Raw genomic sequence first — 25,113 nt, forward strand, 5'->3', positions numbered from 1 at the left:
TTCCACTTAAATCCTCCTCAGCAGCACTGCAGGGCCTGTCCACCCCCGGGTGGGAAGACTGGGGCAGGGCGGATGGAGATGCACAGCACTGGCCCCCTCTGTCTCTCTCCTCCCTCTTTCTCCAGTCTGGCTGCGTCTGTCTGTCCCTGTCTCTGTCTGTCTGCCCGTCTGTCTCACTCACACATGCACACATTGGCAGAACACCTTTCACAGTGACTAATACTTCCTGTCTCAGGAGTCCTCCTACCTTCATGACGTCAGGCATGGGGGATGCAGGCAGAATCATGATTTTTTTTTTTAAAGCATAGCTGCCCGTTTTCTGCAGCCTCCCCAGAAGTCTTGGAGGCAGAGCTGCTGACCAGGGGCCTGTGACCAGGCTTTTGCAGGATATGTGGAGGGGAGGGGTGGGCAAGGGGTGGACCCCAAACCAGACAAGGCCCAGCTTGGCCCCCACTCCTCCCTGGTTGAACCTGCCTTCCTGGGGCCCAAGGTTTGGAATTTCCAAGGCGCCCTCAACTCTGCTCTCTCCCCTTGGCCCCCATTCCCTGTGTTCCATGTCCTCGGGGTGCTCCTGTTCATTCTTTCCCCTCCCTCTGAAGCACACTGCCTTTGCTTATACCCCGGCAGCCTCTTCTCGGGGTCCTCCTCCACCTCTTCACAAGCACCCTCCTTCAGCCCCCTCCCTCTTTGGATGCCAAACTCTCTGTCCTCTGACTACATCTCTTTCCTTTCTGGACCTTCAGTAGCTCCCCAGTGCCCCCCAAGTTCTAACATTTTAGTTTAGGATCCAAGGTCCCAGCCTCTGACCTCCCTGTCTCCTCTTTCTCTTTCTCGCTCCTCTTCCCAACACAGACCTTTTCCCCCAGCACACCAGCCTCCTCACTGCTCTCTCCTTTCCAGCCCCCGGGCCCTTGCCCATGCTGTTCCTCTGCCTATGAGGCCCTTCCCCAGGCTCTGTCTTTTTTTGTGTGTGTGTGGTACGCGGGCCTCTCACTGTTGTGGCCTCTCCTCTTGTGGAGCACAGGCTCCGGACGCGCAGGCTCAGCGGCCATGGCTCACGGGCCCAGCCGCTCCGTGGCATGTGGGATCTTCCTGGACTGGGGCACGAACCCGCGTCCCTTGCATCGGCAGGCGGACTCAACCACTGCGCCACCAGGGAAGCCCACTATACCTTTTTAGATTTTCAAGTGGATAGTTTCTTTTATACTCATGTTTCTGTTCATTTCTGATGACCCATATGACACGCTTTCTGGAATTTGTTGAAATTTTTATTTATGGCCTAATATATGGGCAATTTTTATGACAATTTCACGTGTGTTTGAAAATACTTATTTATGGTTTTGAATGTAAAGTTCATTCTTTCAGTCTCTCAGATTACATTTGTGAATTGTATTATTTAATGATAAATCATTATTTTGGGAGTCACTTGTTCTATCTCTAAGGGAGGACTGTTCAATTCTCCCACAATGATTGTGGGATTTGTCATTTCCTACTGTTTTAAAAAATTAGTGTTTTATACATATATATATATATTTTAGGCAACATTCTTATATGCTTATGACTCATGACTTTGGCATTTCTTGATGCTGTACTTTTTCCTATTATAAATACCCTGGTTTGTTCTGTTTAGTTCCTTAGCCTTGAATTCTGTTTCGTGGATGCATGTGGCTAGCATATCCTTTTTTATCTTTTCATTTTTCACTCTTTCTGTGTCATTTTGTTTTAGACGTGTCTTTTATAGTAGCAGACAAGTGGATTTTGTACTGAGTATCTGCTTTTAATGGGTGAATTTAACCCATTTGCATTTACTGTCATTCATCATAGATTTATTTCTGCCATCTTATTTCATGTCTACTTTTTTTTTTTTTTTTTTTTCGGTACGCGGGCTCCTCACTGCTGTGGCCTCTCCCGTTGCGGAGCACAGACTCCGTACGCGCAGGCTCAGCGGCCATGGCTCACGGGCCCAGCCGCTCCACGGCATGTGGGATCTTCCCGGACCGGGGCACGAACACGTGTCCCCCGCATCGGCAGGCAGACTCTCAACCCCTGCGCCACCAGGGAAGCCCTCATGTCTACTTTTTAAACTTGCTTATTTTTGTATTGTTTCATTGGATTGGTCCCGTTTACTTTGTCCTGTTTTTCTTTCCTCTAATGATTAGGAAGGTTTGAGTTTTATTTCAGGTGGTTATTCTATATACATATGTGTGTATATACTTATGTTTTTCTATCAACATCTGGATGTAATCAGTATCTTTACACTCTTCCCAGATACGGCAAGCACTTCAGTAATGACTTACTTTTTCCCAGCCCATACCCTCACTTACAGATCAGCATAGATTTTAGTTCTAAATTACCATTCATTTTCTCCGAGTTGTGTTATATTTATTTAAATCTAACTCTTAGGTTTTGCTGTTTCCTTTGCATACCATTGGTACCATTGTTTATAATACCACTTGTCTTTCTTTCGTGGATCTGTTTTTCACTTTGCTGGTGTACATCCTCCAAGAATTCTCCTCGAAACTGTGGGTAATGTAATTTCTAAGGCCATCAATGTCTGAATGTTTCTCCGTTCTAGAGGGTCCATTTTGATTTTCAGCTCCCTGTTGAATCGTTTTTTTTAAGTTCTGAATGATCAGATTTTTAAATACCTTAGACCTCTAGTTTTTGTTTTGGATAATATACACCCTCAAAATCTATGAGCATACAATATTACCTGAATGTCTTTTGCTATTCAGTCCAGGCCTCCCCATCCCCACTTCAGCCAAATCCATGCCATTTTCATCTGTTTTCTTGATTGCATTTCTGAGTGGGATTTACTTAGGACCAAAGGCTCCACTCCCTCTGCGTGAAGGTGCCGTCTTCGTTCCCCACCCCCTCCCTAGGAAATTGGGGAATCTGTCTCAGTCACCCCACTGGTCCTCAGCTGTAGATCTTATTTTCTTAGCCCCTTCATTTGATATCCAGACCAAAGAATTCTAGGATATCAGAACTCAATCCTGAAGACGCAGGAGCCCCGCCCCGACTTTCATCCATGAGGAGACCGAGACTCTTGTGCGTGGGGCACAGCCTGGGTCCGTGTGTCCGCCGAGCCTTGCCCCTCGGCCATGCTGAGTGACTCAGGAGGTTGTGCAGGGGCGACAGGCTATGGGGACGAGGTCACTTTCTCAGGCACGGGCTCAAGATGTCTCCTGAGGAGACGTGGCTTCCTGGGGGTCCTGGGGAGCCCGTCCTGTGGCTTTCCTTGCCATCCACACACATGTAGATGGATATATCCTACATCTGTATCTCTTGCCCCTCTTCTCAGTTTCTGACTGAAGTCTGCAAATGCCTATTTGAAACCCACATAGGTGTCTGAGAGGTTCCGAAGTGTGTGTCAAAAACCCAGCCCTGGGCTTCCCTGGTGGCGCAGTGGTTGAGAGTCCGCCTGCTGATGCAGGGGACGCGGGTTCGTGCCCCGGTCCGGGAGGATCCCACATGCCGCGGAGCAGCTGAGCCCGTGAGCCATGGCCGCTGATCCTGCGCGTCTGGAGCCTGTGCTCCGCAACGGGAGACGCCCCAACAGTGAGAGGCCCGTGTATTGCAAAAAAAAAAAAAAAAAAACTCAGCCCTCCCAACCCTTTTTTCACCGTCTTCCCCACCTCGGGATATGACACCACCATTCATTTGGCCAAGGCCCCAGACAGCCACTGTCATCAACACTCTTCTCTCCCACTCCCACGTCTGCATATTTCCACCCAGAACGCCCCACTCCTGTTGACTCTGTCTTAGAAAGTGGCCTAAACCTGGTCACTTCTCACAGCATCCACCCCATCCCACCGTTGGTCCAGCCCTCCATCCTGTCTTGTTGGTTATGGCATAACCTCCTACCTAGTGCCACTGCTTCTACTCTTGGTCTGGGTTTTCCCAACAGCCAGGATAAACTTTTCAAATGTCCTATACATCATTTGGCTCGTTGGCCCAGTCTCTGCGGTGGCCTGTTTCTTGCTTAGAATGAAGTCAGCCTTACCCCGGTGCAGCAGCCCACCCCCCCCCATCACCTGCCCCCACCTCCTATCCAACACTCACCAGTCCCTCCGCTTCCCCAGGCCAGCGGGCCTGCCCTTGCACACCTCCACGCACTGTGTTCCCTCTGCTGGGAATGCTCTTGCCCTCGGCCACGTGGCTCCCCCTCCCCCATCATTTAGTCACTGTTCAAAAGCTTCTCCTAGAGACGCCATCCTTCCCTATCCAAAACGACACCAACTTCTTCCAGTTTCCTTTAGCTGGTGCCATTGTTCTTCATAGTATGTACTCATCTTTACTAGACATAGACTTAGGACCAAAGGCTCCACTCCCTCTGCGTGAAGGTGCAGTCTTCGTTCCCCACCCCCTCCCTAGGAAATTGGGGAAACTGCCTCAGTCACCCCACTGGTCCTCAGCTGTAGATCTTATTTTCTTAGCCCCTTCATTTGATATCCAGACCAAAGAATTCATTTATCTGCCTTCCTATTAGAGTATATGTAAGTCCTATGGGAGCAAGGATTTTGCCCCATTCCCCGTGTATCCATAGTGCCTAGAACACTGCCTGACACACAGTAGGCTCTCAGATATTTCCTGAATGAATGAATGGATGCATGAAACCAAATAGACTTCACATTCATTTATTCATTCAACTACTATTTGAGTACTGTTTGTGCCAGGCTCTGAGTAGATGAGTGACACACAAACCAGGTCCCTGCCTCTGGGAACTGACAGTCCAGCTGGGGGCCTTTTCATGGGCAGTGAGAACAGCGTCATGAAGGGTCTGTATGGGGGTGGTGAGAGTCATGGGGGCTCAGGAGCAGAATTCTGTGAGTCAGAGCCTGCTCGCCAAGCTAGGGGAGCAGAGAGGAGGGGTGGCTGGGGGAAGGAGTCCCAGGCCCGGAGGTGGGAGAGGACACAGGCTCACAGCAGACGCTCCTATAGGGCTTCTTTGTGCCAGCACTGCTCCGAGGGCCTGAGTACATTCACTCAAAACAGCCCCGACAAGCCCCATTTTAGGAAGAGGAGGCACAGAGAAGTGAGCTTGCCCAGGGTCACACTCTAGGGATATGAGGAGCCGGACTCAGCCCCGAACCTGGCTTCAAAATCGGTAACCAGCCTCTCCGCTGCATGCAGGAGAGAGGAAGTGAGTCTGGGGCAGGGGCTTGCGGCCGCTGAGGGGTTCAGATTTCACAACGCCCACAGGGCTGGAGCCCGCCAGGCTTGCAGGTCTAAAGGGAGACACCCCCGCCCCCTACGCCGCTGAGGCTGTGACCTCTCTCTGAAACAGTCAGGGAGAGCATTTTATCTCTGGAGAATAGCAGTGCGGGTAGTGGAAGGGATGGATGGGTTGGGGGGAAGAGCCTTTGTGGAGAGGTTCCCCCCGCAGCCTCCGTCTCCCCAGCTGCCTCAGCTCCCATATCCCACCACCCTGTAGCAGCCGCATCCTAGGTGGCGAGGGCCCCGGCTCTCAGGGGCCTGCTTCTTCTCCTCGCCCTGCCTGGCGTCTGTCCGCACAGGGACTGAGGACCCTTCCTGACCCGGGGATGGCCTCTTGGGGCTTCCCTCAGGCTTGTCCCAGGGCTCTCCTCCAAAGGAGCTGCAAGAAGAGGCATTGTGTCCTTTTTTTTTTTTAGTTTATTTATTTTTATGTTTGGCTGCGTTGGGTCTTCGTTGCTGCGCGCGGGCTTTCTCTAGTTGCGGCGAGCAGGGGCTACTCTTGGTTGTGGTGCACAGTCTTCTCATTACGGTGGCTTCTCTTGTTGCGGAGCACGGGCTCTAGAGCGCAGGCTCAGTAGTTGTGGCACATGGGCTCAGTAGTTATGTCTTGCAGGCTCTAGAGCACAGGCTCAGTGGTTGTGGCTCGCGGGCTCTAGAGTGCAGGCTCAGTAATTGTGGCACACGGGCTTAGTTGCTCCGTGGCATGTGGGATCTTCCCGGACCAGGGCTCGAACCCGTGTCCCCTGCACAGGCAGGAGGATTCTTAACCACTGTCCCACCAGGGAAACCCCATTGTGTCCATTTTACAAAGGGGAAAATGGAGGCTCAGACAGTCAGGTGACTTTCCCAAGAATCAGCTTGTAAGGGCTGCAGCAGGGCTCCAAGCCTAGGTCTGGGGACTCCAGAGGGGTTTTGTGGCACAGTTGATCACTGGCTTTATGAGGCTTTTCTGTAGGCAGAGAATTAAGGCCCAGGGAGCACCGTGGGCTGGAGTCAGTGGGTCCACAAGTGAGTCAGTTAGAGCCACACACTGAGGTTTCTGAGGCCCCGCTGAACCCTTACCAAGCACAGCCTGGAACCTCTTGGGGGGAGCTCGATGGAGCCACAGGCCCCAGGGGCTCCAGGGTGGGTGGTGACAGCCCCTGAGCATCCTCATCCCACCCCAGTTCTGGACACAGCCGGACAGGAGGAGTTCAGCGCCATGCGGGAGCAGTACATGCGCACGGGGGACGGCTTCCTTATCGTCTTCTCGGTCACGGACAAGGCCAGCTTCGAGCACGTGGACCGCTTCCACCAGCTCATCCTGCGCGTCAAGGACAGGTGAGGGCGGCCAGGCTGGGACCTCCCCATGCCTGGCTCAGGGTGGGCTCTGTCTGTCTGTCTGTCTTTCTCAGATCTTCAGGTGAAAGCTGAGGTTCGAGGGGCAGAGCTGAATTCAGACCTTTCCACACAGCCAGAGGAGTCTACACGCAGCCAAGGCCTCGAGGCGTCGGCCCCCCCATCTCTCCTAAACTGTCCCCACCGATGAGTCAAGGAATCATAAATAACATCTGTTTTTCAGCTCCAATGTAACCAAATTTTATTACAGTCAAAGAAAAAGTGAATTTTCTCTCCGGCGTACATCGTAACTGGTTACATCACATTTGACTGTGAGATTTCTAAGCCCCTATTAAAGGCTCATGTTTTCCTTAGCATAATATGGCATAGCTAAATAATTTGGAGTCTGTTTTAAGCCCAACTGGTCTTTTCAGTTAATTGGCTCTTAAAGAGGCAATGTAAAAGTAAAAGGACAAACTAATAGGAAAACAGCAAGCTTTGAGCAAATCTTGAAAATTCAAAATTTTCAAAAATTTCAAAATTCGAAAAATCCAGTTAACACTTATCTCAAAGGCAAAGTGTTAATAACTTTTCAAGGTAAAGGGCTATACACTCACACTCATATACACACATATACACATAGAGCTCCAAGAGACAAATGTGGGTTAAGCCGCTGACTATAGGAATCTACAAAGAGAAAACATACATGACACAGATACGGGAAAATATTCAACCTTCTTGCTAATCAAAGAAGTGCAAGGAAGAAGGATAAAGTACCATTTTTCACCCATCAAATTATAATTTCTTTATGAAAATACTCAACGCTGACAAAGACTGGCATTTCATTCACGTTGGGACAGCAGTTTGGCCCCATGTGTCCACGGGAATCTTTAAGGCAGACATGCCTCTTGATCCCCGCCTTCCACTCTTGGGAGCCATCCTGATTTTGTGGCTGCCATTTATTGAGTGGCAACTGTGTGCCAGCCCCTGGCCCTGGTGCTCTTCACAAGTCACTGCCAATGGCCACAGCATGCTGGCCTGCATGGGTGGTGTGTCAGGGTGACTGGGAGATGAGAGGAAGCAGGTCTGGGAACCTGGCCGCTGGTCCAGTCAGTGCAGAGCCAGGGGATTCCCAGGAGGGCCTGCACTCACCTTGCAACAGGCCTGAGGCTTCAAACCAAGGCAGCCAGCAGCCCCCGGGTCCCTCTTCCATTCCAGGAGATGTGGAGGGAAAGATTCTGAAGTTAACCCAGCCCCATAGGGAGGTGCTGTGTGCTGTGTCAGGTCTGAGGCGTGGGTGCCCCGCCTTCACCAAGGGAAGCTCACAAGCTGCTGTTCCTTTTTTTCCCAGGGAGTCATTCCCGATGATCCTCGTGGCCAACAAGGTCGATTTGATGCATTTGAGGAAAATCACCAGGGAGCAAGGAAAAGAAATGGCCACCAAACACAATGTAGGTGGTGTGTGTGTGTGTGTGCGCACCTGTGTGTGTGTGTGTCGGGGTGAGGGCTCGGGGGATGTCAGTGCCCCCTCACTCCTGCAGCCCTAGTCTATTGGAATGAAACACAGGCCTCCTAGGTAGTGGGCTAGATCCACATAGAGGCACATGTGATGTGGGATATTTTGTGAAACAAGACAATAGGCCAGAGAGAAAGCACCTTCTTGGCAGTCATTAGAGGCCCTGCTGTCGAGAGCAGGTACCTTCACCTCCTGGCCCTGACGCAGCAGGTTCCTCACTGGGCTGTGGAGGCTTGGCTTCGTCCCTGTCTCTGAGCCAGTGCCTGACTATGTTCAGAATTGTCAGGTCAGCCACCTTCACTGAGCCCTGCTCTGTGCCAGGCATTGTGCTGGGGGAGCATCTACTCCCCGCAGCCACACATTGAGGTAGGCACCACTGTCTTCATCAAGTGTTCAAACCGAGGTTTGCCCAGGCCACACCGTGCATGTCAGCAGACACCTTTGGGTTGCTTTTTTTTTTTTTTTTTTTTTTTTCAGTTCACTGTGATGCCCCTTTGCCCACTGGATGGTGGGGTCACTGGGCTTCTTCCCACCCCTCCCCCGCATTAGCACAGCCATGCCCCAGCCTCAATGGTCAGTTATGTAGAAGTTCACCCAGCCTCCTGGAAAGTCTGCAGGGTTGCCCCTTCCCTCTGCCCGGTGGGCCCAGCTCCGCAAGTAGAGGGAGGGGCCCACTGCAAGTTCATTTTGCTTGTCTCTGCCTTCTGTGTTTATTCACGTATTCATTCAAGAGTCCTAGGCCCTGGCAAACAAAACTCCTTCCCTCAGGGTGCTTGCTTCTAGAGACGGCAGCAAATTAGAGCATGTCCGAAGGTGACATGTGCTCTGGGGGAAAGTAAATCAGGGAAGGGGGTAGGGAACGTGGAGTGGGGGGCTGTTTTTACACATAGGTGGTCAGGGAAAGCCTTACTGGAAAGGTGCATATCAGTGAGGACTGACAGGAAGTGAGGGAGTGAGTCCTCTGGATATCTGGGGAAAGCATGTTCCAGCAGAGGAATAATCAGTGCAAAGGCCCTGAGGTGGGAGTTTGAGGAACAGCAAGGAGGTGAAAGGAGGCCGGAGTGGCCAGAGCAGGAGTAGGAGGGGTGAGTAGCAGGAAGTGAGGTCAGAGCGGGGGGGTTAAGACCTTATGGGCTTTTGCTCAGAGTGGAGGGGAAACCACTGGAGGGTTTTTGTGTTTGTTTTTTAAAGAAGATGTTGGGGGTAGGAGTTTAGTAATTTATTTTTTTATTTTTGCTGTGTTGGGCCTTCGTTTCTGTGCGAGGGCTTTCTCTAGTTGTGGCAAGCGGGGGCCACTCTTCATCGCGGTGCGTAGGCCTCTCACTATCACGGCCTCTCTTGTGGCGGAGCACAGGCTCCAGACGCACAGGCTCAGTAGTTGTGGCTCACGGGCCCAGTTGCTCCACGGCATGTGGGATCCTCCCAGACCAGGGCTCGAACCCGTGTCCCGCGCATTAGCAGGCAGATTCTCAACCACTGCACCACCAGGGAAGCTCCACTGGAGGGTTTTGAGTGAGGAGTGACATGGCCCGACTCATGACTGAACAGCTTCCCTCTGGCGCCCGTGTGGAGAAAGGTCTTTGGGGGCTGCACCGTAAGCCGGGTGCCGGCTGACGTGCACCCGCGTGGTGCCCGTGGAGGTGGCAAGGAGCGGGTGGATTCTGGTGTCTTTCTGAAAGCCGACAGGATTTGTCCACAGACCGGATGTGGGGTGACAGAGAAAGGATTTGAGGAGGATGCCAAGGTTTGGGGCACGAGGAACTTTCAGAAGACTGGAGTTCCACTAGCCGGGCAGGGGGACTAGAGCACCGAGGATGTGGGGAACACCAGGAGCTTTGTTTTAGATGCTTAGTTTGAGGAGCTGAGGGGATAGTCAAGTGGAGGTGCCTAGACCGCTGTCAAATACACCATCTGGAGGTAAATATTGGAAATCAGCAGCATGTGGGTAGAATCTAAAGCCATGAAACCAGAGTAAATCTTCAAAGCTCTCATCACAAGAAAAAGCAGTTCTGTAACTATATATGATGGATGTAACTAGACTCATTGTGGTGATCACTTTGCAACATATACAAATATCGAATCATTATGTTGTACACCTGAAATTAGTGTTATTTCAGTTCTACCTCAATTTTGTGTGTATATATAATTATGTATTTATGTATACACACACATAGAGATAGAGATAGAGATATATACACACAAAAAGAAAAAAGCCATGAAGCCCAGGGGAATGGGTGTAGTTAGGGCAGGGGTCCCAGGCTTGAGGCTGGGGACACTTCGGTGCTGTGGGTATGGGGAAATGAGAGGAAGCAGCAAAAGGGACAGAGTGGTCAGTGATGTGTGAGGACCAGAGTGGGGCCTTGGGAGCCAAGGAAAGAAAATGCCTCGAGGAGGAGGAAGTCATCAACCAAGACAGGTGTGCTCAGAAATCTCCAGGTGAGCACTTGGAACTAACCTCTGGGTTTAGCATTAGACGCAGGCCTCAGACAGTAGCGTGCCCGTGCCCTCCACCGGCCAACCTCCCGCACAGAGAGAGGCCAGGAGCCATTGCATCCCACAGCCTCGGGCTCCGCACTGTGAGCTCACGCTAAGAGCCTTCACAGACCCCTGGGTGGGTGCGTGGCTGGCTGGGGACGGGGGAAGGGCACTGTACGGGGGTAGCAGCAGCCCCGTTCTGCAGGTGAAAGGGAATGAGACACAGGGGGCTGAGGGAATTCTGGGGGCTTCACGGCTGGCGAGGAGTACCCACCCATCCCCACTAGAACCCAGGTCTCCAGTCTCTCAGCTGACCTTGCTCCTACAGCGAACGCTGCTGCCTCATTTATCATTCGACCAAATGACCCTGTGAGCTACTGTCCTAGTTTTAGAGCTCATAAGGCAAGTTCTTCTTTAGCTGACCGAGGCAGGTCGCCCCCATCCAATGCAGGAAGGTGGCATTTCCTGGCCCTTTGGTGGAGTCATATAGTACTACCATTTATTGCAGGGTTTCCCTTAGTTTAAGTCTTGTTACTACGACATCCTAGAATTCTAAGAACCCAGATAATGCACATCAGTGTTTCTTCAGAAGCAGGATCCCTAGAAAGAAAGCGGAGGCGTCTGGGGACCTGGGCGTACTACAGCGGTGTGCCTGTGAGCAGGCAGTGGAGGTCCGAGGCCCCAGGAGCCTGGGACTTACGAGCTGGCAGGATTATAGGATGTGAAGAGCCTCCGGGGAGGTCCCAGCCCCAGCTGCCCTCCCGCTTCCCCGCTGGGTGAGTGTGCACAGGGAAGAACGCTGTCCTGCCCTCTCGAGCTTGCACAGGACTCTGGCTCCCAGGAGCTATTGGGGGCACCTGCCACGCCTAGAAGAGGCTCCGCAGCAGACCTCAGCACCTCTACCTGTCCGTGCCAGGCCATGTGGGAAGTGCAGTGTGCACTTGGTCCAGATCTTGATTCTCTGCTGGCCACCGTGTGGCCTTGGGCAAGTACGTCACCACTCTGAGCTCAGTCTCCCCAGCTGTGAAACGGAGATAACCGCTTACCTCAGAGGGTTAACGTGAGGATTAGTGAGGTCAGGGACGTTGAGACCTGGGAGGCCAAACAGCCCACGGTCACCTCAGTGAGCAGCCTACAGCCCAACAGCCTACAGTGGAAGGCAGTTTCCTCTCGGGGTTATCAGAGGCTCAAATATTTGTCAAATGAAAATTTCCAAGGTCTGAGCCATGTCCTTTGTACTCTGCCCTTTGTGTCTGGGTCGGCTAGAGCAAGCCCCTGCTTGAAGCCACATCTGATCTCCCGCGATGATGGGAAGATACTTTATGATGTGTTCTGGGCAATCAGTTACGACATGCTCCTCTAAGATAACGACTCACCCTGTTACCCCGGACCCCCATGCATTTAAAGTGTTGATTGTTTTTATTTTCTTCGCTGTGCTTTTCCTTTTCAAGTGTGTTATAATGAAATGCCTTAATTTTGTAATCAGGAGAAGGTTGTGAAAAATACCAAAGTTCTTCAGTCTAATCGTGATTGGCTCACCTGCATCTCATCTAGGGGGCCTGTGCGTGTTGTCCGGAGCCCACACGCTCGCCTCTTGTTGGGGGAGTGGGCATGAGCCTCCTGACTTTGTGGGGTCCCTGTTAAAGGAGAAGACCATGTCCTGACCTCATGGAGCCTTTGTTTTCCTCCCTGTGCCAGTCCGAGGCTTGGGGTAGACATGGCCCTATAGGGTCCCCTCAGCCACATCTCGCAGTTACTGCTGCCTTCCAGCCAGGTAACGATCCTCAGCCTTAAACATGCAGACATAAGCCTTCTGCAAACATGGCTGAGCTCCGAGCTCATGGATGCAGACCAAGCAAGAGCTGGGCCAGGCAGACGGTTGAGGTCGGGGTGGGGTGCATAGACCACCGGGGGTCGCCAGGGTGCAGAGTCCTGCCCAGGGCCAGCCTCGCCTCAGCCTTTCCCACCGGCGTCCCCTCTGGAGGACCTGAGAAGAGGGGCAGAATCCTCTAAGGTAGAGAAATAGACCTCAGAGAGAAAACTGAATAGAATCAGAACATACATCAGTTTGATAAATGAAACAGTCTTTAGTCTTCAAGTGTCTAAAAAGATCATTTTTATTCTGTTGTTAGGGGGCTCTTAAATATCTCTGTGACCAGAGAACACGAGAGAATCAGAAAAGCTGTCAGTAAAACTTTCTGACTTTATAGAGCGAGAAACCACTGAGGGCTTGAAGTTGTAGGAGCCGGGGTTCCATGGGGGCTTCGCAGGGTTCCTTGGGACCTCTGAGAATTTGCCTTCTTAGGGAACAGGACTTTGTAACGCTGTTACAGAAACTCCGTAACGCTGCTTTGCCTTCCAGATTCCGTACATAGAAACCAGTGCCAAGGACCCACCTCTCAACGTCGACAGAGCCTTCCATGACCTGGTTAGAGTAATTAGGTGAGTGAGGCTCGCCTGCCTGGAAGCAGGGCCTCTGTGGCCAGACGGACACCGGGAAGGCTGGAGGAGCGTGGCGCCGTGTCTGAGGCCCAGGCTGGGCGGTTCTGGGTCTGGTTTTGGATTTCTTTTTTTTCTCTTTTTTTTTAATTTATTTTATTTATTAATTTTTTGGCCGCATTGGGTCTTAGTTGCGGCACGCAGGATCTCTGTTGCAGCATGCGGGCTCTTCGTTGCAGCGCATGGGCTTCTCTTTAGTTGTGGCACCCAGGCTCCAGAGCACGTGGGCTCAGCAGTTGCGGCACGCGGGCCTAGTTGCCCCGCGGCATGTGGGATCTTAGTTCCCCGACCAGGGATCGAACCTGCGTCCCCTGCATTGGAAGGCGGATTCTTAACCACTGGACTGCCGGGGAAGTCCCTAGTTTTGGATTTCTTACACTTCTGTCCATCTCTGTCCTTCCCACCTACGTTTGCTCTCCCCAACTCCCTATGCGTGAAGCCACAAGCTAAACAAAGTGCTTTCCTACGCGAGGTGCCTCCCTGGCCTCCCCTCCATCCTGCAGCTCAGGCTCCCCGAGGGCAGCGCCTCCATCCTGCCCCCGCTGTTCTCCCAACACCAAAGCTGCCAACACGGTAAAAAGTAGGCCATTCTCCTCTTCCCTGATGTCAGAGCACCCCTTGACATTTCACCTGAACAACCAGCATTCTGATCCCCAGGCTCCAATCACAGAGGCTTCGTACATGTGTCTCCTTTCCAGCCCCTCCCCACTGTCGGTCTCCAGGGAGTGTCAGAAATCCCAGGCTGTAGTCTCTTGTGGATTCCTTTGCATAGTCAGGTCCAAACCTTAATCATCTCATGCCTAGACGACGGAGACAGTGTCCTGGCTGGTCTCACTGTCCCCCCACCTTTGCTGTTGCCAAAATCTTCAACGTACAGAGCGGCCTAACCAGTGGTTCTCAGACAGCATGCATTTGGTGTGTTGCCTCATGCCAACCTGTAGGGCTGTTGCTTAGTCATGGAATCCCCGTGCACTTCCCAACCTGCCGCAGCCTCTCAGCCCCCCCAGTGCGTGCACACACTCACACCCATACACACACACCTAACAACCCCCTTTTCTCATCATTCCCCAGCGTGGACTGTGGTTTGCAGCCTTCACCTTATGCTTTAGCTGGCAGTCCTGCACTCGGGAAGCGATTTTCTCATGGGCCTTTGCCTGGAGTTAGGAGATGCTACCACACCAGGAGGGGGTGATGTCTTGGTTATGGACCTCGAGTTCCAAGGGCAGGTTTTAGATGTAGGAAAAATGAACAGGAAACACATAAAAAGCTTTTGTGCTCAGTTGGCCTGTCATTTTATTTAAAATATGAAACACAGACATAGAAGCCAACCTTGTATAACATATAACGTCGCTTGTGATTGAAACAAACATAGCCACAGCATGGTATCAGGAAGTCTCACCAGTAGCACGACAGGTTTTGCTCTGCCCTCTCTCCCTTCCCACTTCCTCGCCTTAGAGACACCGTACAGGACAGGCTCTCCTCCTCCAGCATCCAGGACAGAGGCCCCTTCTCCCCCTTCCTCTCCCCCTCCCCTAGCCCCCTCCCCTTCCCGAGCCAGAACTGGCCTCCCAGCCGCAGACCCAGGGGCAAGGGAGGAGAAGGCAGGGAGCAGCAAAGCCCTTTCTAACGTTGTTATTCTGCCCTTCCTTGTCTCAAAAGGCAACAGATTCCGGAAAAAAGCCAGAAGAAGAAGAAGAAAACCAAATGGCGGGGAGACCGGGCCACTGGCACCCACAAACTGCAGTGCGCGATATTGTGACGGCCCGAGGCCCTGGGCACAGTGACCGGGAACTGGCCAGCCCTTGGGACCCCTCCACTGCCTAACCGCACTGAAGACCATTCTAACCATGACCCTTGGCCCAAGGACTTGACACAGGAAGGGAGAGAGGGAGGGTGGGCAGGGAGGAGATAGAGTCTGGCTTTGCTGGAAGGGCACGGGCTGCCCTGTGTCTCGGCAGCAAAGAAGAGGCAACAGTAAACAAAGCAGCATCCAAGTCCCTGTGTTGATGCAACCCGGTCCCTCCCTGCTCTTGGTGGCTGTGTTGTTTCTTTGAACTACATAGTGTGGGTTTGATGTGGAAGTGTTTCTCCACGTACAAAAACAAGCCATGATCACGCTTCCCCCCCCGCCAACCCCGGTCCACAGTGTCTGAGCTTGGGTGTCTTTTGTAGATTTTTAAATTATTTTAGGGATTATTATTTTATTAAAGGGGTCTGTGCCCACTGCCTGGTGAAGTTTCAAGTCTTCAGCAGACCTCTTCTATAACATGTCTGGAATATGGTTGTTTTTTAACCGAAATTTCCCAGCCGTGCCAAAACTCAACTCAACGTGAAAGCAGAGTGACCGAGAGACCAGAAGTTCACGGGGACCGTGGCTGGAGGCCTCGGGAGAAACAGACCCCACTCATGGCCTACTATAAACTGGAGAGAAGAGAGATGTGTGTACCCAGAAGGTTTTACTGTGCTTGAGGATGCAGATATTAGGGAACAAAATTTTGTTTTGCTGAGGGGAGAGACGGGCACGTCCGTTTTAAAAGGGCTTCTCATTACCCTGGAAATATATAAATTTTAAGTAAGTTTATTGGAGTCGCAAAAGTGTTCGTGTATTTTTCAGGTGGTGTGGGTTAAGTTCTGTGTTCTTCGCAGCCGTGGGAGAGGGCTTTCTCCCATCACCTGTGCTGTCTGGTGCCTCTGATACAAACACACTGAACAGGCGTGTACGGTCTCTGCGTCGAAGTCAGCTAACATGGACACCATCTGGAAAACTCTGGTTCGTGCTAAATCTTAACCAAAAATGATCCAGTACTGTTCTTACTGAAACAGCACCAAGACCTGAAGCCATTTTCCCTTTGAGTCAACTGACTCACTTCTTAAGCCCAGTAAATGAGCAAAACCCCTTGAAACATTTGCAAGCTTAGTATTACAGGTTGCCTTTCTGGCAGGAACTTTTATTAACCTCTTGGATCTTAACTGTGCTATATAAGTGGAGGAGAAAGTAAGGCTGGGGTGCCGACATGGCTCCCATACACCTGTTTCTACAAGGGGCCAGCCCCCTAGCTTCCTGACCACGCCCACCTGCCTCTCAGGTGCTGCTGGTGTGAGCCAGACTGGGGCGGGATGGATGGACAGCGCACCCTCGAGAGAGAGTCAAAAGATGAGGTGGCTGGCTAGTGACCTTAGTTTCCATCTGTTACAAATCAGGCCACCAAGCAAACGAGAATATCCCTAGTCAGTGGCCTGGTCACCATTTGGAGAGAGAAACCCGGGTAAAGAAAGCACTCAGCCAGACATTGAGACCCCTGGATTCTTCCCTAGTTTTGAAAATGCGCTGAGTTCCTAATTCAGCAAGATCACCAGCAACGTGGTGGAAGGGGGGCGCAGCCAAAGAATGATTCTGATGCCGGAAAAAACAGTTGGGACTTCTGTTTGTTGGAAAATCAAACTTCTTTGTCTAAACGGCCCTTTTTTTCTGACCCTAAAAGGAAGGATAACAAAGAACATTCCAGATCAGGCACTTCAGAGCTTCCCAAGATCCTGTAATGTTAATGGGCCTTCGAAACACTAACAGGACAAGGCTCTTTCCAACCAATACGCTCCTCTGAGCCACACCCTAGCAGCCTGGGTGCAGTTGGGTGGCAGCTGCAAACTGGAGATGAGGAAGAGGCAAGACAGCGGGAAGAAGGAAGGATGGAGATGCGGTGATAGAGCGAGTTGGAAGAGCAGGACAAGAAGCCCAGCACACGGGGCAGCGTCCGCTTCAGAAAGGTCCCGGGCACGGACCACCACCAGCACCCCTGCCCACTGTGGAGCCTGCAGCTCCCTGACGGCACCGGATGGGGGAGTCTTGTTGGAAACAGATCAGTTGACTGAGAACGAAGCCCTTAGCTGTGAATGTAACCAGACGAAGAGATTCCAGCTGCTTCTAGGCCCTCCGCCCAACAGGGCAGCACATCAGCCCCACCCCCGGCCCCATCTTCCATCTCTCCTGCACTCAGCCCACAGTGCCGGAGGGAGAAACTGGGTGAGGGATGGCCTCCTGCAGCCTCCCTGTTGAGCTAATGGTCGGCCTTCGTCTCCCGTGACCTCATTTTCCCCATAGGTGAGATGGGTAAATAACACTTTTAAAAGGCGGTTCTTTGCGTGTTAGAGAACTGTGGACGCTTGTGGCAGTGGGGGCTTCTGCACAGGCCTGAGTGGAGCATACCCAAGGGCATCCCCAGTACACGGTCACCTGGCGGGGTCAGTCTGGAAAACCAGTTGGCCATGCTACTTCCTGACCGTGGAGCCCAAAGGGACTTGTGTCTTTGGTGGCATTCTGGTGTTCCCACTGGTTTTCCATCTGAATTAGTGCTCCCTTCGTGCCCGCTGGAGCACACCCTTCCTGAAATCCTCTCACCCCATGCCTTTGCCCCTGTGTGCTCTCAGATTTCCTTCTAACATTCTTCCGCCCCTCCCCCACTCAGAGGGCTCTTTTCTCCCCAGCAAGTAATGCTAGCCATCCTCTCCACCCCCAGCCTGGGGCGATGGCCACTGACTTTCCCTCACAGGGGACATTTGGATGGCTTCTGTTAGGACTTTGCCCCCCACCTTCTTGTGGAGAATGCCTGTCAGCCTGGTGCGGCCTGCCTCGTGTTCCCAGGAAGAGTGACCCACTAACACGTGGCAGCTCTAACCCAAAGGCCCCTCGGACGTGTTACAGAAAATCCGGAGCCAGAGACAGTTTCCCTCCATTCGCAGCCCATTGGATTAGAAAGTCCATGTCGGGTTTACTTAGAATGAAAGATACTTGAATTACTGAGCGCCCGTGAGCGCCCAGCTTCTGTTACACAGTGTTAGCAGTTGTCTACACAGGTGGCCATTGTCGTGAAATGAGAGTGATGCCTGAAGATCTCAATGATGCCTGAGCCTTTTATGTAACTTTTATTAAGTCTTTGTGTATTCCAACTCGTTAATAAAGAAAAGAAGAGCAACACTTGTCTGATTTCCTCTTACTCAAATGTTCCTGACGTTTTGCTGAGAACATTAAACGTTGTCAGCGTCTGACCCAGAACACTGCCCTCTTGCGGAGAAGACAGCTGGTGACTCTGAGGGTTGTCCCCGTCCTGCCGGTCTCCTGATGTCCAGCAGCCCTGGATATGGGCTCTGCCTCTGACTTTTATGTGCCTTTGAGCAAGTTACCTGCTTTAATCTTCAGCTGCCCCGCCTGCGAATGGGACAACGGTGTGCGCTTCCTAAGCAGACGAGGGCTAAAGCCAAGTGTGGGCGTTCGTAGTACAGATCCCAGAAATGATGCTCTTTGTAAAGGACACCGACTGGATTGTCTGATGTTGCTTTTCATGAAAACTGCCCCCTGGCCCCATCTGCAAGATCACAGTCTTTCCTATAATGTGATTACATTTCTCTTTTGATTGAAACTGATGGGTAGTTGGCCAAGCTGAGCCTCTTTGGGTCTTTTTCCCAGGGAATAGAGGGCCAAAGCCCTCTTTTGGTACTTCTTTGGGTGATGACAGCTGAAGCATGTAAACTTGGAGGCTAGGGTTGCTTCTCACACCCTCCGCGCTGGGGCCAGAGAAGGCCGGACTGCAGACTAGAGCAGGGAGGGGTGGTGTGGCTGCCTGCCCATTCATCCCTCCCATGCAGACTTCCTGGGCACCACCACGTGCCAGGCATTGGGCTGGGTGCTGGGTGGTGGTGAGCAGAGCAAAGGGTCTTCTGATAGATCTCCTTTAGTCCTGTCTCCTTTAGTCCCGTCCTGACCTACTCAATCAAAACCTGCATTTTAACAAGATGCCCAGGTAATTCACGTGCAGTAAAATCTGGGTATCACTGCCCTACGACATCAACCCCAGCATTGGAAGGAAATCTAGCCTGGACCTGAGGCAGGAGATGGATGGGCCCCAGGCTGAGCCGCTGGAGTTGGTCCCCTGTGGACAGACACTCCACGATGAAGACAATAGCAGGAGGGGAGAGGAGCTGAGCTCTGCCCAGATAAGAGACAAAGAGACCCCGTGTCCCTCATTCTGAGGTCAAGGAGAACTTCCTGACTACACATGCGCAGAAAGGCTCTTTGGGGACCAAAAGGGGAGGGGCATCATCCCGTAGTAGGTGATGTCAACCTACCCATAGGCCTCTTCACTAGACTCCATCTTGGCTAAGAGATGCACACGCACACAGGGGAGGACGCTGAGTTACACCAGATATACCAGATACGGACTCAGAGCCAGGCAAAGCAAGATGATTGGCCAGAGGAAACCCGGAAGAAATGCCCCATACAAGTGATTCAAACTACCACGAGGGCACGACTCTCCCTCTGAGCCCACCCATGTGAGTCTATTCACACGTACTCTTTTTTTTTTTTTTTTTTTTTGTGGTACGCGGGCCTCTCACTGTTGTGGCCTCTCCCGTTGCGGAGCACAGGCTCCGGACGCGCAGGCTCAGCGGCCATGGCTCACGGGCCCAGCCGCTCCGCGGCATGTGGGATCTTCCCGGACCGGGGCACGAACCCGTGTCCCCTGCATCGGCAGGCGGACTCTCAACCACTGTGCCACCAGGGAAGCCCCTCACACGTGCTCTTTTTACTCCTAATAAACCCTTCATTTGTTTCACTACTTTCCATCTCTTTGTGGAAATTCATTTCTGTCTCTGGTGGTCTAGTGGCTAGGATTGAGCGTTCTCACTGCTGTTACCTGACTTGAATCTCTGGCCGGGGAACTGAAATCCCGCTTCAAGCCACTGCAGGCCGAGGCCGCCCGAGATCAGATTCACTGTGCCTCGAGACCCAGTTCAACCCCGTTCACCCAGGGGCAGCCTCATCTGCTTTCAACTCAGCAATTAGAGTTTGCTCCTCTGCCTGGAACAGCCGCAAGGTGCTGCCTGGCCAGGCAGCGAACTCAGAAGTATCCCCACAGCCAGCAAGTGATTTCAAGTGTTCACACAAAGGCAAATTGGATCCCAGTTTGCTTCTCAAACTCTCCAGCATTTTTCTGAAAATGTGGACAACCACATTCAATGCATAGAGCTCCAAATCCGAGCTGAGAACACATAAAGGCTCTGTGTTCTTGGAGCTCTCTCTAAAGGTGGGTGTTCTGTGCCAGCTAGGGATACTCTCATCCCCCAAGACTTTCACTTGGCGGAGCTCCACCACCGTGCCAAATAGCACACTATCATGCTAATGTGAAATTTTAAACCTAAGAAAAGAAAACTGAGTTCCTACCAGCCAAGAACTGATGGATGCTTTCAGTAGAACTTACGTCCTGGCGATGATGTGGGAAACCAAACTCTGACTCAAACCAGCTTCCTACTCAGTCATGGGACCCGCACCTGGGGTGATAAAATAATCGGGCAGGTGGTTCTCAAAGTTGGGTCCCCAGACCGGCAGCTTCAGCATCACCTGGGAACTTGTTATAAATGCAAATGATCCGGGCCCATCTCAGACCTACTGAGTCAGAAATTCTGAAGTGAGGCTCAGCCCTGTGTGCTTTAACAAGCTCACCCGTGGTTCTGGTGCTCCCCAAAGTTTGAGAACCACTGAATTAATACCTGTAGGTAAAAATGAAAATTCCTACCACGTGGAGGTAAACGGCAGCTTGTTTTGTTCTCGTCTGCAAGACAGCAGCTGGCTCTCTGGGCGAAGTTGCCCAGATCCTTCCCCTCTCCTTCCTGTGTCTGATTAACAAGGGTCCCTTAAGGTCTGGAGCCCAGGGACACTAGTACAGAGGTTATTAACCTTGGCTCCGTGAGGTGACAGGTGGGGTAGCTGACCTCCTCTCGACCCCTCCTCAAAATCATATGCAAAATTGTATGTACGCATGCATTCTTCTGGGGAGACAATCGTTTTTATCAGATTCCCACTGTACCACCATGTTACCCAGGGAGAAAATGAACTGGCCCCTTGAACCTCTTTTTCTGTCTGCGGGCCCTTCTGGTAGTTTCAAGGCCACTGAGAGTGGGGAGAGGAAATGAAATGAGCAAAGGTGCATCTTCTAAGCAGCTCTGACAGCATCCTTCACACATCCCTGCATTGCTCCCACATCCTGAGGGAGGGGGCGGCCTCAGCCCTTCTCCCCGTCCCCCACATGACTAAGTGTGTGACCCACACACGATTCTCCCGCCTCCTCCCACCGGGGTTACCATCACCTGCCGCTCAGGCCCCAGCACCCTGGGCCAGAATTGGCAAAGGCGAGAGGAAATTCACGATGCAGTGATGGCCTGGGAGCACTTAGCCACCCACCCCAGGCGGGAGTGGGGGCTGGGAGCCAGCTGCAGAGGAGGGATGTGAGGCGCGTAGCAAAGGCACTTGGTGTCCGATGCCATCGTCTCAAATTTGTAACCAGTGGTTTGCAAAGGGCTGTGTATCAGTGTTAGCATCACTTCGGGAGTTTTAGAAGGAATCTCGCTGCCCAGGCCACACCCCCAGAGGATCTGGTGCAGTTGGCTTGGGTCAGAGCTCCCCAGGGGATTCGGCTGTATGGCCAGGGCTGAGACAACCAGCTGGGTTACACTGTATGGTGGTCCCTTGAATCCTATGGTTTCTCAGTGAAACCTGGTTAATAAAAGAAACAACTGCATGGAGAGCCCAGCCCTTTGTAAATGAACACTTGACTACAAGCCTCTGGGAGCCTCGCTTAACTTGACTGGTCTGGTCCAATCTACAATGATGTGTATGTCCCCAGGTCCAGGGGAGGGCCTGGTGCTCCAATGTTAATGCTGAATGTTTATTAAATGGATTAATAGTTATTACAGATATCAGCAGATATCCATGTCTTCAAACCTAAGTCAGATAGGTTCCTACTTCCCTCCTTCGCCCCCAGTCCCCAGCCTATGGCAGCCCCAGGGCAGCTGCAGACTCAGTTCCTGAGGGTCAGGGTCCCACAGAGGCTTCTGCCTCTGACTCCGTCCCACAGACTCCCCACTCTGAAGTTCAGCCTCTGCCTCAGTTTCCACAAAGGAAGCCCACTATCAGTAGGCCTTCAACCCATACCTCGCCAGACCCCCTCCCACCCATGCTTCCCCCAGCAGCGGCCTCCCCAGTCAGCTGAACACCCACCCCTCAGGTTATCTCCCCCCTACCTGGTTCGCTTTCTTTCGTCACAATACCATAACCCCTTCCTAGGGTACAATCTGGTTCCAACTGGGGGACCAAGGTTCCCGTTTGCCTGTGACAGAGGAGTTTCCTGGGATGTGAGACTTGCAGTACTAAACCCAGGACAGACCAGGGCAAACCGTGACAGTTTGTTCCCCCTATTAGTAAGAATGAAAATTTTCACCTTGTTCTATAACAACAATACTAATAATTATCAATTAGGTGGCCGTTCTCAAACGTTAGCATCCATCAGAGTCACCCGGGAGGCTGGGTAAGACACAGGATTTTCTGATTCAGCAGGTCTGGGATAGGGCCCGAGCGTGTGAGCTTCTCCCAAGTCCCCGGGAAGTGATGCTGAGAACCCTGAGAATCAGCTAATCCATGGTACTTGGTCTGCACAGGGTACTTAGACCTCACACGCTAGTTACCAGCGAACATTTCGTGGAGCTTACGGTAAGCCAGGCGCTGAGTTACTTGTGCATATTATCTCACCCCGTGAGGTAGGTGGTAGGGCACTTGTTCACAGAAAGGGAAACCAAGGTCCAGGGACAGCCAGGGCTGACAGGGCCTGGCCTTGCACGCAGATCTGTCTGGCTCCCAAGACTGTGCTCCGTCTACAACCACCCCAGCCTCGCTGAGGCTGAGCGGGTCCCACCAGCCAGCCCACCCTTTTTAAATTTTAACCTGTTTGAGGCAAATCTTTCACTGCATCTCCCACATCCCCGCCTTCTTCCAAGTGAGCTGAATGCAGATCAGCTTCCCCCGAGTGACCCAGCAGAAGCATTTTGAACCTAGAGCACTGTCATTTTCCAGAGCTTCTGCAGTGGGCCTCCTCCCAGGGGCACTGCCTAGCCCATCTGCTGCCTTTTTCCAGCCTAGTCTTTCTGAGCAAGGCCAGCCAGCCAGCCAGCATTTAGCAGAGTGGGTGAAACCCCAGCGGCCTCAAGTGTAGTCTGGGACCTCTGGCCTCCAGCCCGTGGGAGCAGCCTGCAGCCAGGGGCCCCCTGGGACCCCTCCTCAGCCCTACTTGAAGGCAGCCTGGAGGAGCCCTTGATGCAGGGCACCAGAACAACTCCTCCCCTGCCCCCACAAGCCCCCCAAGAGTTCAGACTTTTGTTCCTTCTCTGCGGTTGGCATTATTGGTGCGCAGAGCTGCGTGAGGTGGTGCCCAGAGCACGGCTGCCCAGGTCTAGCCCGGCTGTGCCACAGGCCGGTGACTTGGGCAAGGTGCCTGACTGCTCTATGCCTCGACTTCCTCATTTGTCAAATTTTTAGGTTTGAATTAGATATATACACTTTTCAGAATAATGGCTGGCACGTAGAATCTCTTATTTAAATGTTAGCCAAGATCCCAGAGTCAAATCAGTAAATGCCTTTGGAATGCCTACTAGTAACTACAGCCACCATTTATCGACCACCTAGCAGTCATTGTGCTTTGCCTGGGTCACCTCACTTAAGACTCGGAGGGGCTGGGTGACAGCCCCAGTAAGTGAGGTGCCCGAATCCAGGCCAACCTGTCCCATGGGGCCCCACTGCCTCACTCGTGGGGCAGGTCCAGGGCTGGGAATCAGCCGTCCTCCCTTGGAGGGCCAGCCTAGAAGGCTCTGTCCTACACCCCCATCCTCTGGCCTCAGCTCCTGCCCTCCCACCTCTCCCCAGTCTGCCTCCCTCCCCCGCCCCGAAGCTCTTCAACACCTGAAGGGCAGCTTCCAGACTCCAATCACTGCCTGTTATCTTCTCCTCTCCTGGTCCAGGGCTACTCTGAGTTCCGCTCTTACCCAGCTCCCCTTGTCAAGCAAAACATAGTCTACCTTCATGGGAAGCAATTTGGCATCCAGCACCAAGAGGTTTAAAACACCCCACCCTAAAAATTCCACTCCTGGAATCCTTTCCTAAAGAAATCATCAAGGTTGCAATGATGAACAAAGATGATCTTTGCGTTCATACAACAAAAAAATTGGAAATGATCTAAGTGAACAATAATTGGGAATGATTAAATAAATAATGCTATACCCACATAATGGAGTATTACCCAGCTATTAAAGAGAAAATGTGTGAACCAGCTTAAGAAATGTACATTTCCTTTATTTTCACCATCCCTGGATGTTATCATCTTTTTTGAGATCTTTGCTTAATGGAAACGTGAAGAAAATGGCACCTGGTCTCTCTTTTATTTTCATTTCTTTGACCACCAGTAAGACTGGACGTTTTAAAGCTTGTCAGGTTTTATTCCTTATAAATTGCCTATTTATGCCATCTCTTCGATTTTCTATTGGAAATTTCATTTTTCTTATTTATTAGTTTTTATGTATTATTGGCCACTTCTATGTCATATTTATTGCAGAAATTTTCCTAGCATCGAATTAATCTTTTAATCTTATTTATGATTTGTTTATACACTATAGATATTTTTAATTTTAAATGTTTAAAACTATCATTTTCTCCTTTATGGTTTTTTGCCTTTGGTGTGAGACTAACAGGGTCCTTTCTCATCCAAATATTATTTTCTTCTAATACCTTTATATTTACACCTTTTTTCCAGATGACTTCCTATCCATTAAATAATAAAATGGAATCACCCATACCTCATACCATTGTAGTGAAGATCAAATGAGCAAATTCATGCAAAGCTCTAGAATCGATAACTGGCACATAGTAGGTGCTCTGTCATCGTTAGCTATCATTAACTTAAACTTTATTTCATTGGAAATGTATTCTGGGGTTACATGTAAAATAGGTTTCAGCTTTGTGTTAAGCCAGTTGTCCCAACAAAAAGCCTGTGTCTGGAAGGTAATCTTTTTGTTGACCCCAGAGCTCCAGAGGGAATTTCCTTTACAGGGCAGTGAGCTGGGAGGGCGTGAGGCTGCTCCGAAGCTCCCTGTGCCCGCTCTCACTCAGGACTTTCCCCCGTGCTAAGTTCAAGACCTCTGCCACAACAGGTTTCCTAAGGATAGGGGACAGAGCCAAGACACGCTCAGCCTGACTGCCATCTCCTTTCCCAGCC

At 51.6% G+C, this 25,113-nt stretch overlaps 1 protein-coding gene across 1 annotated transcript in view; it reads left to right on the top strand.

Annotated features, from left to right (window-relative positions):
• The window catches only part of MRAS (muscle RAS oncogene homolog), a 57,124-nt gene extending 41,194 nt beyond the window's left edge, over nucleotides 1–15,930 (top strand). The window contains exons 3-6 of the mRNA XM_065876169.1: nucleotides 6,387–6,540; nucleotides 7,889–7,988; nucleotides 12,891–12,970; nucleotides 14,687–15,930. Coding sequence (XP_065732241.1) covers nucleotides 6,387–6,540; nucleotides 7,889–7,988; nucleotides 12,891–12,970; nucleotides 14,687–14,786 — 434 coding nt within the window. The 3' untranslated portion in view covers nucleotides 14,787–15,930. The remainder of the gene's footprint in view (nucleotides 1–6,386; nucleotides 6,541–7,888; nucleotides 7,989–12,890; nucleotides 12,971–14,686) is intronic.
• The last annotated feature ends 9,183 nt before the right edge of the window (nucleotides 15,931–25,113 follow it).

This window comes from Phocoena phocoena, chromosome 4 (assembly GCF_963924675.1).
Source record: "Phocoena phocoena chromosome 4, mPhoPho1.1, whole genome shotgun sequence".
NCBI classification, from domain to species: Eukaryota; Metazoa; Chordata; class Mammalia; order Artiodactyla; family Phocoenidae; genus Phocoena; species Phocoena phocoena.